Raw genomic sequence first — 13,508 nt, 5'->3', positions numbered from 1 at the left:
CAACTGAGCCACCCAGGCGCCCCCATAGTATTTTAAAAGTAGTTTTAAAACCTCTCCTGCATTTCTGTCCCCTCCTTCATTCTCCCAGAGTGGATGAGTCCTGAATATTGGCCTCCAGTTGTGCCCTGTCTCAGACCTAAAGTTTCTTTTGGATTTCTATGACGTAGTAGACTACTATAAAAGAGTTTCAATATGGCCTGACGCTTTTACTGCATCATAGCATTGTGGTCCTTTTCCTTGATTACAAATGTAAATAAATACATGTATGTTTTAATAATTAGAATATATACAAAAGTATAAGAAAATATCATGGGACCGATTTTGGCATATGTCCAATTTCTGCCTATAAATCACATCTACAAACACATTTTCAAAAAGTAAGTTTGGGATAACATTGTATATACTGTTTTCCTCACATGATACGTTATAAGCATTTGCCCTTACCGTTAAATATTTGAAAGCATGTTTTTAAACGGCTGTGTAATATTCCTTTGTATCCTATGTAGCATTAAATGCTTTTACTAATACCTTGTTGTTGAACATCAGGGCCTGGGGTGATAAACCTCCCTGTGTATGTCTGATGATTCCTTCTTCTGATAAATTCTTACAAATGCACGTAAAGGTTTCAAGTCTGTGCACGGTCGCAAGGACCACTGGGGTGATTGATCGGCATCTGTTCTCTTTGCAGCAGCCCACTCACCCTGTGTACAATATTGGACCAGATAAGGTGATCCAGGCCACCATGCACTTCCTGCAGAAGCCAGTCCCAGGCTTTGAGGAACATGACAACGAGGCACCAGCAGAGACTGCCACCGACTAGAAGACCCAGGGCCCCTGGCTCTATGTTCACCCACCTCCCCGGTCAGACCCAGGTTTATACATTTCGATACATACTGCATTCCGTGCTGCAGAAGCCTTGGCCACTAGGGAGCTGTGGTCCTTTGTCCTTTTCTTGTCAAACAAAACAAAACTGATGGTCCTGGGTTTGGAGAAAATAGTGGCGTGGTTTTTAAAAAATTCTTTCCACTTCCGTCAAACCAAAAATCTGTCAGCCCGTGCGGCATCTAAACCCGGCTCTGGCCTGGCCAGGATTGTTGGGGAACGGTGCATGCTGGGCAGGACCAGTCCCTCGCCGCCAGCTCTCCGGCCCGGACAGTCGTACTGAAATGAACGGTGTCTATGAGTCACTGCTGCGATTCCCCCCTGCACGCCACCATTAGGTCACCAGGAAGGTGCCCTCCCCTGAGTGGAAATAAGTCTATTCCGTGCCGAGGGGGAGGGGGAGCTTTGGTCCCATCACAGTGAATTCTCTAGAAAAAAATCATGGTGGGACTTCACTAGGAGATGCCCTACCTCTCACCTTCCACCTCAGTCATTTGCAAGGGAAAGGAGCTGGGGGTGGGGGAGAAAGATCTCCTTGAGTTGTGAGTCCCTCCCCCTCCGCACTGGAGAACTGAGCCACACTTCTCCCCAGGGCGGGACTCGCTTCAGCCACAGGGGTGGTGACTTAGACCCAGGAAACCAATTATGAGTGGAAAATGAACCTCTAGTTCACTTCTGTGTCCGAGGAAGCAGCCCCAGTGCCCGCCCCCCATCATGTATGTGAAATACCCTTCTCGTGTCCTCAGGGCCGCACCTGCAGCCTGTGGCCATTGTGCGTGTTTCCATCTTTCTTCCATCAGACTCCCAGCCCATCACCCTCAGAGACGGTGTTGTCTTCTCTCATCTGGAGTATTAACACTACTAAGTCTTTCACCTTAATTTGACTCAGGATTTATTCACATCCTGCCCACTCTAGTCTCACAGAGATAAAATCAAGTGCTAGATAGGCTGGCTGCTCAGCCGGCTGTGGCAGGGCTGAGTGCCGCCCGGCGTGCTCAGCCTGGCAGGGCCTCTGCTGCTCACGGGGAACCCTTTCTCGGTCAGCGGGGCGTTGAGTTGGGCCATCTGTCCGCTGCTACAGTCACGGCACACTCCGTGTGGCTGACCTGGCCTTCATGTACGCAGCCCCGGACTGCAAGCAGACAGGAGCCTGGAGGTGCGGCACGAGGCTCTTCTCAAAACTCTGGCCGTCTGCTGCCTCTCATTCCCTATTGCTTTGGCGGATTGGGCTATGTATTACCTCCTTGAAATAATAAAAGAATAACATTTTCTCTGATGTCTCTCATTTGTGACTGGTCCCAAGAACATTCCCTCAGAGTGTCCACTGTTGGGAGTTACTGAAGATTGCTCGCGGATTGCCGGTCTCCCGTGTGTGTGTGACATTTCAGACCTTGCAGGGATCTGACTTGGGTTCCACCCTTAGACAGCTGCTCCAGTGGATGCCACCATGGGCCCAACAAGCAGTGGGAGAAGCTCTGTCTCCCAAGCTCCCCAAACCAGTTCTGTTTACTTTTGTCCCAGCCCTCTGTACGCCGCGTCTCATGGTGTCTGTGTGTCTGTCTGATTCTGAGCAGAGACTGTGCTCCTGAGTCCGAAGGCAAGAATTCAGCAACAGGTGGAGGTGGCTGTCCTGACCAGAGACAGGGGGACTGTCACAGAACGGGCCAGAATCCTGTGGTCACCTGGCTTTCCTTCTCATCTGGTGAGAGACCCTCTCTCAAGGGAGGCCAACAAGGCAGATACTCCTTGTCCTGACCCTCCATGGACGAGAAGAGGGTATCCTCATCTTGGAATATAATTCCTGCCCCATGCTCTTTTTGCCCAGATAACAAAACAGTTTGGGCCACAAAGCAGCACATTGAAATGCATCCTTCCCATGACTGTAACAAAAGGCCAAACCCTCTAACACCAGCAGCCTCAAGGTATTAGGGGATTAATTGTAGTAATTGATGTGGTTAGAGACAGAAGGGATTGCTTCGGTATGAGTTGGCTTTATACCAAGGGGAGAGGGTTTGAGCTGGCCCCAGGATTAGGTGAAGTTTGCCTAGGTAGAGGAGAGAGGGTCATTTACTGGTATTTAAAAAATTTTTATTAGAGAGAGAGGGAGAGAGAGACCCAAGCAGACTCTGCGTGGCAGCACAGAGCGCGACATGGGGTTCTTTTCATGAACCGTGAGATCATGACCTGAGCCAAAATCAAGAGTCGGATGCCAAACTGAGCCACCCAGGCGCCCTGGCATTCTTGTGTCAGGGGGTTTACACTGGCATAACCATGAGACTCCCTTTCTGCTCCCAGTTGGGTCTGGAGGATTTCTTGACTTTTACAGCATTCGAAGTGGGTGCTGGAGATAAATTCTCAGATAAACAGATTTATCATGTGTATCCTTAAGTAGAAGGCACTTACGTAGCATTCAAGATGGGTTACCCCAAATATCTCCCTCACCAATAAAGAAATACAGAACTACCACAGATGTCCAGATGGACCCCAACTGGCCCCTTGGACCCATTTCAGACCCACGTTGAGTCCTGTGTAAGTTGGGAGGCCTGCTAGATCCTCGTGTGAGCAGAAGGGGAGCCTCCTGGATAAGCAGACGCCCCTGAGATAACAATACCAGTCAATGATATTCCTAAACTGCCTTCTCTTCGCGGCATCATTTCTGAGTTAGAAGCCATCAGTCAGATTCTGGCCACTGTGTTGGCGGCAATGCTGTACTCTACTTGATGAAGCCACTTCTCATGAAGACTGCCCACAAAAGCATATGCCATAATATTAAATAACAGCTCCACAATGGCCTTCCGTTGAGGACTAGCCTTAGATCTTGATATGTTGCTTCCTGGTGACTTAACGTAGCAGAGAGATGGAGGTTAGAGACTCCTGGCAACGTGGTTGCTTATGTGACCTTGGCGATTGCATCAATGTTAACCATCTATTGTACTTGTGTCAGGAGCTTGATAGAATTAAGAGTGGAGCTCTGAGTGCTCCATATTGTTGGCAGCAGTGGAATCCATTGGCTTCAGATGGTAGATGTACAGATAACGATGCTGACATTCCATTATGAAACTGAAGAACTGGTCTCATCTTCCAACCAGGTTTTCATTCATCCAGCCTCCTTATGGAAGTAGGTCACTGGGCTTCCTGCAGGAATTCGCCAGTAGCTTCAGCACCCCAACTCTGAGAGAAGGGTAATGGTCTGGGGTGGGGAAAGAAATGTTCTTTATGTCTGCAGGCTTCCGAGGCACTCTTTGGCCAGGACTACTGTGTACGATGTCTGTCATTCACTGTCTGGGATAAATCCAGTTCAATGAAAGTTTGCTTTCTTAATGCTAATAATCAGGCCTGAGGTTAATGATACAGATAGAAGTCTATGATGGAGGGCTACTCAATGTTGCTTCCATTTGGGAGCCCAGGAATAACTTGGGGGTGGGGGGAATATTTGCTAATGTTTTATTAGTCTACCATCTATACCAGGGGGCAGCAAATTTTCTCTGTAAATGGTAAGTATTTTAAGCTTTGCAAACAACTACTCAACTTTGATCGGCCATGGTAGGACAAAACAGCCATAGACAAAGTGCGGTCGTGTTCCAGTAAAACTTTATGAAAACAGGTGGTGGGCTAGATTTGGCCCAAGGGCTGTAGTGTGCCTACCTGTGATCTAGACCAAATCCCATCCATATTCATTCAGCATTCTTCCACATCTTTCATGGCTGAGATGTAATGTAATACTATGTCCATGTACTACTAGTCTCAAAAGGCAAATGTGCTTGGTAGAATTTGTTCCAAATATTCCAGCCACCCACGTGTGCTGCTCGGGCATTCACTGCCACGAAACAGGAAGAACTGAATGATTTAAGACATTGTTACAACTTGCTTAAAACAAAGAGGAAATGTGTTGACTCTTAAACTGAGACGTCCAGGAATTAGCTTGGCTGTATGGCTTTAGCAGCTTCCTCGGTCTTTCTGTATCAGCTCCAACCTCAGGCTCTCTCCATGTGACTGTCAAATGGCAGCAGCAACAGCTGCAGACCGTACATCCTCTGAGGGTGAAGTTCAGCAGACACGAGCAGCTGGCACTGTCCCAGTCGTCCTTCCCAGCAAGTGTCACTGCGTCTCACTGCCTTTGATCAAGCCACGTGCTTTTCTGAGAAGCAATCCAGTGGCCAGATTGAAGTGCACTGAATGACCTAAGTCTTGATCACATGCTTCTTGCATGAATGGGAAATGGGGCTCCATCAGAAGCACACAGTCTAAGAATGCGGAAGGAACGAAGCCCCGAGTCCAAATTAGGGTTGTAGTCAAAGCGGGGAAATGGATGCTAGAGAGACAAACCACCACTGCTGTCTACAACAGTGGATTATTACTGGGATAGAAACCTGTGGTGGACACGGTTGGCATCCATTCCTCCCCTCCCCAACTGTGGCAGCCAATAGGCTCGTGTGAATGTGATCCCCTTCCGACCTCCAGGACCAGGCCCTGATTGGCCTAAGGCAATCATTTTAATCCATCCCTCTTTGGCAAGAACAGAAGCCTACACCAATCAAATGGCTTGCCCTGGCCTCATTGATTGATGCAGAATTGAGCATGTGGCCTACAAAAACCGGAGAGAAGCCCAGGACATTTGATGATAGAGGAAAAGCACCTCTCTCCTGTTAGGGATGGTAGAATGTGTGGCCTGGGACTCCTACAACCATTTTCCTACCTACAAGGAAGCCAGTCTCAGAAGCCAGTACGCACAGACTCCCTGACTCACTAAGAAGCATGGCCAGAACCCTGATCACCCCTCTCCCGCAGTTTGCCTTGCTTCTGGGTTTTTCAGCTACGTGAACCAACCTGAGGTGGATTTACTCTGACTCGCAACCAAAAGCATCCTAACACATACAAAACTCTATCCGTGAAAGTTCTTACCTGCTGCCTGAAGGGCACGGATCACCCTTGCCACATCCACCCGAAGAATAACCCCTAAGAGAGTTCCTCCTGGTCTACTGCCTCTCCTCATTTGATCCTTGACTCAACCTCACGAGGTGGGTGAGGCAGCCGTAGTATCTGCATTTTACAACTGTCGAAACAGGTCAGAGAGCTTAAGTGAATCACCCAAGGTTTCTGGCGATCAAGGAGTGGAGTCTGAACCTGAACCCAGACCTGCTGCCCAGGAGCTTCCATCCCCCCAGGTGTCTAAAGGAAGGTGGAGTGCGTGGTCTCGGGGATGGAGGCAGTACCGAAACGTGTGTGGGTTACCTCCGGGGCTGGATGACAGAGACCCCGAAGGCCGGCCCCCATCTTTTACCAGGACGAGCATGCTGACAGCAAGTGGCCGGGGAAGGCTGGCCTCGCTCTTCGGTCTTCGTCTCCTGCTCTGCCAAATCTTCAGCATAGAGCAACGATCCCCACACCAAATGGGTGCCACCCCAGTGCAGAGCAAGGCTATGGTGAGTCAGTCTTTCTGGTAGCTCTGAAGACAGCCCGCCCCCTGCAGCCTGGCCCGGCCTGCCTAACCGGTTCCTGGACTGGACATCCTCTTTCACTTCCCGGCAACTCTGCTTTTCACCATCTGGTGCAGGAGGTTCAGAGAACGAGGCCAGGTGGCCGATGCTCCCCTCCCACTGCTTGCGTACGTCCAAGAACAGCCAGGCAGGCGGGGACACAGTGCTCATCGCTCGCCCGGCTTAATGGAAAACTTTCCCTGCCCTCTGCTCCTCCTGCATAAACACTGCTCCTGCAAAATAATCATAACGATGCATTTAAAAAAGACGACCTTTTTATTTTAGGATAGTTGTAGATGGACAGAAAAATCGCAAGGATAGCAGATCCCTATGTCCCTTAAGCCAGCTTCCCCCACTGTTGCCATCTTACGTGAATATGGAACATTCATCGAAACTAATGAACCAATGTTGATACGTTACCATTAACTGAAGTCCATAGTTTATTTGAATAACTTAGTTTTTACCTAAATGCCCCTTTTCTGTCCCCAGATTCCATCCAGGACACCTCATTACATTCAGTCAACTCTCCTTAGGCTGCTCTTGGCTGTGACAGTTTCTCAGGCTTTCCTTGTTGTGGGTGGCCTTGACAGTTTGAGGAATACCGGTCAGGTATTTTGTAGATGGCTTCTCACTTGGAAATTGCATGAAAACATTCTCATGATCGGGGTAGGGCTGTGCGTTTTGGGGGTAAGGCCACAGAGGCCAGGTGCCCTCTCATCACATCCTATCAAGGGTGCGTGTGGTCCACATGGCTTGTCCCGGGGGCTTTTAACCTTGAGACCTGGCTGAAAGCATGTGTCAGGCTATCGCACTGCAAGATTCCTCTTTCTTCCCCTTTCCAGACTGTGCCCTTTAGAAGGAAGTCCATGTGCACAGTACACATTTAAGGAGCAGAGAGCTATGCCCCACATCCTTGAAGGTAGGGTATCTACATAAGTTATTTGGAGTTCTGTGGGAGGTTTGTCTTTTCTCCATTTATTTTTCTACTCATTTGTTTATATTGGTATGGACTTGTGCATACTTATTTAACGCTTTGGGTTATGTTCCATACTATGTTGTTTATTTTATTGCTCAAATTATTCCAGCTTTGGCCATTAACTCTTTCAGTTGGTTCCTGTGTCCCTTTGACATCTCCACACTTCCTTACTTATAAAATAGCGTCATCATCATCATATCCTCATTCTGTCATCCCTTTTCTTTGAAGAAGTATGGGCCTGTTGATAATCGTTGACACTGGATAACGGGTGCATTGGGGTTCAGTATACTATGCTCTTCAATCTTTGGTCACATTACATTCTGTCCAGAATAAAAAGTACTGCACGCTGGTGATCTTGGATGTGAGACTTCGTGCCATCTGCTGTACCTGTGTATGGCTTGAGCTGATAGGACAAAGGTGGTGACAGAAGCCTAGGACTTCAGCTCCCGAGTCAGAGCAGGCTAGATGTCATAGTCTTCTCAAGGGGAGGGCCAGGGGGGACCCTGGGACTGTAGGGGGCTCTGCCCCCGAGGCGTGCGGACTAAGTGCCTGGCAGGAAGGTGGGGAGGGTCCTGCAAGTGGCACCCCCAGAGGGGGATGACAATGGTATGATGGAATGGGTACCCAGGAGAGCTATGCTGTGCTCCCGGGAAGGCTGATGCTTTGCTGGCTCATCCACTCAAGTCCTCCCCTCCCTCTTGGGAGCAGTGGTGGCCATGGTCTGGATGCCAAGCTAGCCAGTGAATGTGGTGGAATGTGAAGGGTGATCCTGTCCCCGCAGAGTGGAGGCTTTGGCCCACCTTCCCTTCACCCAAAGCCTCTGCTGGGCTCTTGTGGGGAGGGAGGAAGGGGGGCACACCAGAGCTTGGGAAGCGATGGCCTGGCCCTGTTCCTTGTCCCGCCACATGCCAACTTTCTCATCGAGGGACCAGCTTCAGAACTCCTTTGGTATCCATGTGCTTGAGTCTGGTTTCTACCTCCTCTGAGCTTTCTGCAGGCAGGGCCTGGGCTTCATTAGCTGCCTGAGTCTCCCCAGTGCCTGGCACAGTGCTGGGCTGAGGATATGGGCTGCTCAAACACCTGTGGGTTGAACTCAGGTAGAGGCAACCCCAGAAGTGACCTAAAAGTGTGCAGAAATGAACGTACACTGGGAGGCTGGAGTCCCTTGGCATGCACTCATTTGTGTATTTGTAGTATATCCAGTGACAGACCAGGCACTGTGATAGGGGTGCAGCGGCGAGCATTAAGACCAGTCCCTGGCCTCATGGGAGCCCCCAGTTGGAAATGCCTGCCTAAGTGTTCACGGCCCCGGACTCATTTCCTGCAGGGAAACCTAGTCAAGCTGTTTGAACCAGAGTTCCTCTAGCTGAAGTCTCCCGCTGGCTTTGTGGTAGGTATTTGCTGTGGACGTGACATTTCTTCTTTCAGCTGGCTGGCCTTGCCGTGGCCTTTGGCCTAAAGCCATCGGCCACTGTCCTTTAGCCCCAGATCTGCCCCTGCCACCTCCGAGCTGTTGATGGCACCGGGAGATAAGAAACAATGAAGCTCTCAAGCATGTGCGTGGGAGCCACATTGCCAGCTGGACTCCTCCGGCTGGTGAGGAGTGAGGGTGTGGGTGGCAGCTCTGCATGCGCATTTGGTTATTTCTTTTTTTTTTTTTTAATTTTTTTTTCAACGTTTATTTATTTTTGGGACAGAGAGAGACAGAGCATGAATGGGGGAGGGGCAGGGAGAGAGGGAGACACAGAATCGGAAACAGGCTCCAGGCTCTGAGCCATCAGCCCAGAGCCCGACGCGGGGCTCGAACTCACGGACCGCGAGATCGTGACCTGGCTGAAGTCGGACGCTTAACCGACTGCGCCACCCAGGCGCCCCCATTTGGTTATTTCTTGAACCAGACTTTGCACGGCTCATTGGGCCCTTGCAGGAGCCAGCTTATGGAGTATGTACCTTTCTCTACTGGCCTGCTATGGTAGCCGTCAGCTTTCTGGTTTTCTTGGCGGGAGGCTCAAACTCTTAACCATGTTCGGCACTGGGGTGGAAGGTTCTGGCACGGATTTCTCAACGTTGGATCCTTGATTCTTTCCCCCTCCCCCGCCCATGGCCTTTAATTTACTGGGAAAAATTAATAGACACTGTGCTGGACAATTTTGCCCAGAGAAGGCTCTATAGGTATGAAAGGACCCTACTTCTGCCATGGACATCAGAGGAAAACAATCCTAAATGGGGCCTGGCAGTCAGAACAGGCCTGCTGGTGCAGCTGGCATCCAGCACAGGGCACAGGAGGGAGCCTGCCCAGCTGGTTGTGAACTGTCCAGGGCCACCTGTTCGGCTCTTTTCTAGACACGCCCATCCTGCTGGGTGTGTGTGTGTGTGTGTGTGAACAAGGTATACACGTGTCAGCCAGCGTGAGCTGGAGCCCCTGGGCCCTGGGGTCTAGTCGTCAGACCACGTGGAGCCAACAGGCTAGGCTGTGCCCGCCTCACCCCTCCAGGCAGCTCTGCTCATGGTGCCCCAGGAGGGAAGGCTGAAAAACAAGGGCTCAACCACTATCGTAACCAGGCCCTGGCAGGAAACATCCAGCAGTCACAAGATGGGCTTTTGCAGTATCTCTGGGCGTGGCATGATGTGGGCCAGCAGGCACTGCAGAAATCCAAATTAAAACCAGAATGGAGAACGGGGAGAAGTAACCGGTATGGTAATGGTAAATGGTTCTGATCCAGCCAGCAAGGATATATTTCATTTCCCAAGTCCAGATTTTTTCCACAGGGAATACATCTGTGGTGTTGCTAGAGTTCCATCAGAACTCACCCCTTGGTATTCAACATGTATTTACTTCCTTTGAGGAATTTAAATTCCTTAAATTTAAGTAAGTAAATTTAAATTTACTTTCCTTTAAGGATTTTAATGCGCTGAAAGATAGAATTTATTCACTCCGTATTTCAACAAAACGCAAACAGAAATGGTTGCGCGGCCCAGGACCTATGATGGCAGCCAGACCTAAGTACATCGGGGTACTCACCAAGCGCCAGGCACAGTTCAAGGACTTTCACACTTAGGCCTTTACGCCTCACAATGGCACTTTGTGCCACTGCTGTCTTCATGTTGTGCCTCAGGAAACCAGGGCAGTGTCACCCAGAGCCAATCCAGATGGGCAAGTTCAGAGCCTGTGGCCTAACCTAGCCAGTCAGGCGCTAGCCCTGAAGCTCCTCGGGCTTCCCGCCCCACCCTGACTGACCCTGATAAAGCAGTGACGACACTTAGCAGCTGGTGATGGTTTGCTGGGAGAGCCTCCAAAACTCAAGCGGGGGCCTGCCTGATGCCGTCACTCCGGTCCTGGGTACGGTTAAGCCTGCTTATCCAAACTTGTCCAGGAATAGGGTATTTGGCCAATTTGACTTCTACCTCAGGAATTAACTAGAAAATATTTTTGTTGTTGTTGTCTGTCCCCTTCCCAAGGACAGCCGGGCGCTGTACGAATTAGTCCGTGCCTTAGTAAAACCCCAAACGCTGAAGGACGTCTGTCTTTGCCTGTTCGTGATCCACGCTTCAGGACCCTTCAGAAGGGGCCCAGGTCTCACCATGGGTTTTCGGTACGGCCGACGTAGAGGTTGGCAAACTCCCGCTCCCTACCCAGGTTTCCTCCTCAGGCTAGAGAAACTGTTTTGAACAAAGAAAGGCTCTAGTTTCGTGTTCCCGGAGGCTGTCCAGAACGGAGCCTGGCAAACAGTCCTGAGACACTGCCTTGCTCTGGCTGGCCTGTAGACCTGCCCGGCAACCAGAGAGGCGGCCGCCAGCGTGTGGCATAAAAACGGGTGTGGCCCCGTGCCATCGCCTTTGCTCGGGGCTTCAAAAGTGGGTGGCTAGACAGCCCTCAGCCGGCCCTCAAGAGTGTAGAGCCCCAGTGGGACAAGGGCAACATCATCAAGGCAGTCCTGTCAGGTGGATGGCTCCCCAAACCCCTCTTCCTTCCCCCCGCTTTTCTCCCAAGTGCAGTCTTAAAAAGAGCCTGGCCTCACACCCACTTGGCTAATTCAGCTCAGCTGTGCCTCTTTCCTCAACAGCTTCTTTTCGTCCTCTGTGTTATTTTGCTTTTGGGAGTCAAACTTTGTAAGGACAGGGCACATCTGGGGGTGGGGGGGCACCAAGATACCCACCCTCGCGTACTCCAGGGGAGGCTGACCGCAGGAGATAATGACCACCAGCACCTGAGTGCTCCTGTGGACCCTAGGTCAAGCACATCAGAAGCATTCTTTCATTTAACCCTCACGGCCACTTTGTGAGGCTAGCACTATTATTCTCCTCACTTCATGGATGAGGACACTGAGGCTGGGAGAAGGGACTCCCCGGAGACTACCAGCGACAGACAGAGCCAGGATTTTGAACTCAGGCAGTCTGCCTTCAGAACCCAAGCATAAAGTACTCTCTTATTAGAAACAGAATTCTGCTTTCTTCAGCCAGGGTCAGAGCTCCACTCCGATCATCTACTTAGTCTCGTTCTTCAAACCTCTCCCAGCTAAGATGATAACTCTGCGAGCTGAGGTAATTCTTTGCTAAACTCACAACTACTCTACATATGGAATTAGCATACCAAGAACTTTGAGGGAGTGCCTCGGTGGCTCAGTTGGTTGAGCGTCTGACTTTGGCTCAGGTCACGATCTCACGGTTTGTGAGTTTGAGCCCCACATCGGGTTCTCTGCTGTCAGCACAGAGCCCGCTTCAGATCCTCTGTCCCTCTCTCTGTCTACCCCTCCCCCATTCGCGTTCTCTCTCTCTCTCTCTCTCTCTCTCTCTCTCTCAAACATAAATGAAAACATTAAAAAAAAAAGAATTTTAAAAACTGGGCCATTTAAAAAAAAAACCCTCGCACTCAGGGCAATCGTAAAGGTAGGAAAATATCAAGCTTACCATTGCAAAAGAACAAGGGGTGGCTTTCAACAGGACCCTCGGTGAAGCCACCTGCTGCAGTGACCAGGCAGGTCACCAGGTTCTCTGGCTTTGTGCGGGCCTGCCAGAGCACCATGACTCGCTGTGAAAGCAACCCGTGGTCAAACATCGGTGTCCTGGGGGGGTACATACACTGGCTTCCTAGACAGACCAGAAGAAACTTGGCTGGGGCTTTGGCTCATCCCCTGTAGCGAGCAGCCTGGGTCTCTTACCTTGCTTTCCTTTCCAGGCAGCTGCTCCCAGCGGCACCGGCTTTCCTCCACCACTTGCCAGTCTGCTCGGCATGTCAGTCAGTTGGATCAAATTTTCCCCGGAACCAGCTATCCGTTGTGGCCCTTTTCTTCCAACTGGTTTACTGAAATTTTGAGAAGCCTAAAACTCAACTTCTTTGAAAGCCAGGCTCTCAGGGACATCACCTATCGTCGTGCTGGCTCGACTGGTCTTCGTCCTGTTCCCCACCTCCTAGGAGCCCAGCTGCACAGTCCCTCCATGTCGGGACCACGTTTTCCTTCACCTGCAGCTTGCTTCTAAGGCCCACCCTGACCAAGCTAGCTGTGTCTGAGATTTATAATTAAGGCCGGACATATAAAGACATATGGTAAAGGGCAATAAAAAAAAGGAAGGCATCCTAACTTAGAGGGCTTACTACCCTCTTCGACCTTATCACTCGACTTCGTTCCCATTTTCTTATTCTTGTCTCTTTCCTATCTTAGAAAGGAGGGCCTTTAATAAATGGGATGTTGTTCTCCCAGTATCCTTGGTTTCCTAATTGCAATCATGGTTTTGGGGGCTTGGTTTGGTCATGCTCCAAACTGCCTGTTGTAGAAACACAGCCTACGTGTCAACTCCCATTAACTAAAAAGAGATACTCTGAGTTTGACATCTGGTTGACAGAAGCCCCAGCATTACCATTCTAAAGACAGGGACAAATCGAAGAACCGATTTAACTTCACTCCCTCCCTTGGTCTAGGAATAGCAGTATTTCTTGTCAGCCAGACAGGAAAACCAAAGCTGAGCTGTGTTCTGGCCATAAACTCTCCTCCTTTCGAGGTCAAATGAGTTGAGGCCAGTGTTGGTCCCTAGGCCGAGTAGAGCTAACTCGGTGCTGTTGAAGCCTCCTTTACCACTAGTGCTTGGCAGCTCTGCTGCCTCCTCTTACTGTGGTGGAACTCTCTAGAAACTCAAAGGACCTGGAGAACACCAGTCACTTCCGAACTGGGCATTCA

The 13,508-nt window shown here is 50.2% G+C and overlaps 1 protein-coding gene and 1 long non-coding RNA gene across 3 annotated transcripts in view; both read left to right on the top strand.

Annotated features, from left to right (window-relative positions):
* FNTB (farnesyltransferase, CAAX box, subunit beta) overlaps positions 1–2,153 on the top strand; it is a 68,219-nt gene extending 66,066 nt beyond the window's left edge. Inside the window, exon 12 of the mRNA XM_025919033.2 lies at positions 689–2,153. Coding sequence (XP_025774818.1) covers positions 689–820 — 132 coding nt within the window. The 3' untranslated portion in view covers positions 821–2,153. The remainder of the gene's footprint in view (positions 1–688) is intronic.
* Positions 2,154–9,772: 7,619 nt separating this feature from the next.
* Positions 9,773–13,036, top strand: LOC147579903 (uncharacterized). 2 transcript variants are annotated; one of them, XR_015252303.1, is made up of 4 exons: positions 9,773–10,675; positions 10,800–10,928; positions 11,508–11,877; positions 12,512–13,036. It is a non-coding gene; the product is annotated as an uncharacterized LOC147579903 (long non-coding RNA). The 2 variants fall into 2 exon arrangements; XR_015252302.1 differs by having other exon boundaries at positions 9,774–10,675; positions 10,800–10,945.
* Positions 13,037–13,508: the final 472 nt, after the last annotated feature.

The sequence above is a fragment of the Puma concolor genome, chromosome B3 (assembly GCF_028749965.1).
Source record: "Puma concolor isolate L17-30 chromosome B3, mPumCon1.1.hap2, whole genome shotgun sequence".
Lineage (NCBI taxonomy): Eukaryota > Metazoa > Chordata > Mammalia > Carnivora > Felidae > Puma > Puma concolor.
The sequence above is the reverse complement of the archived record's forward strand: the minus strand, read 5'-3'. Positions and strand labels throughout refer to the sequence as shown.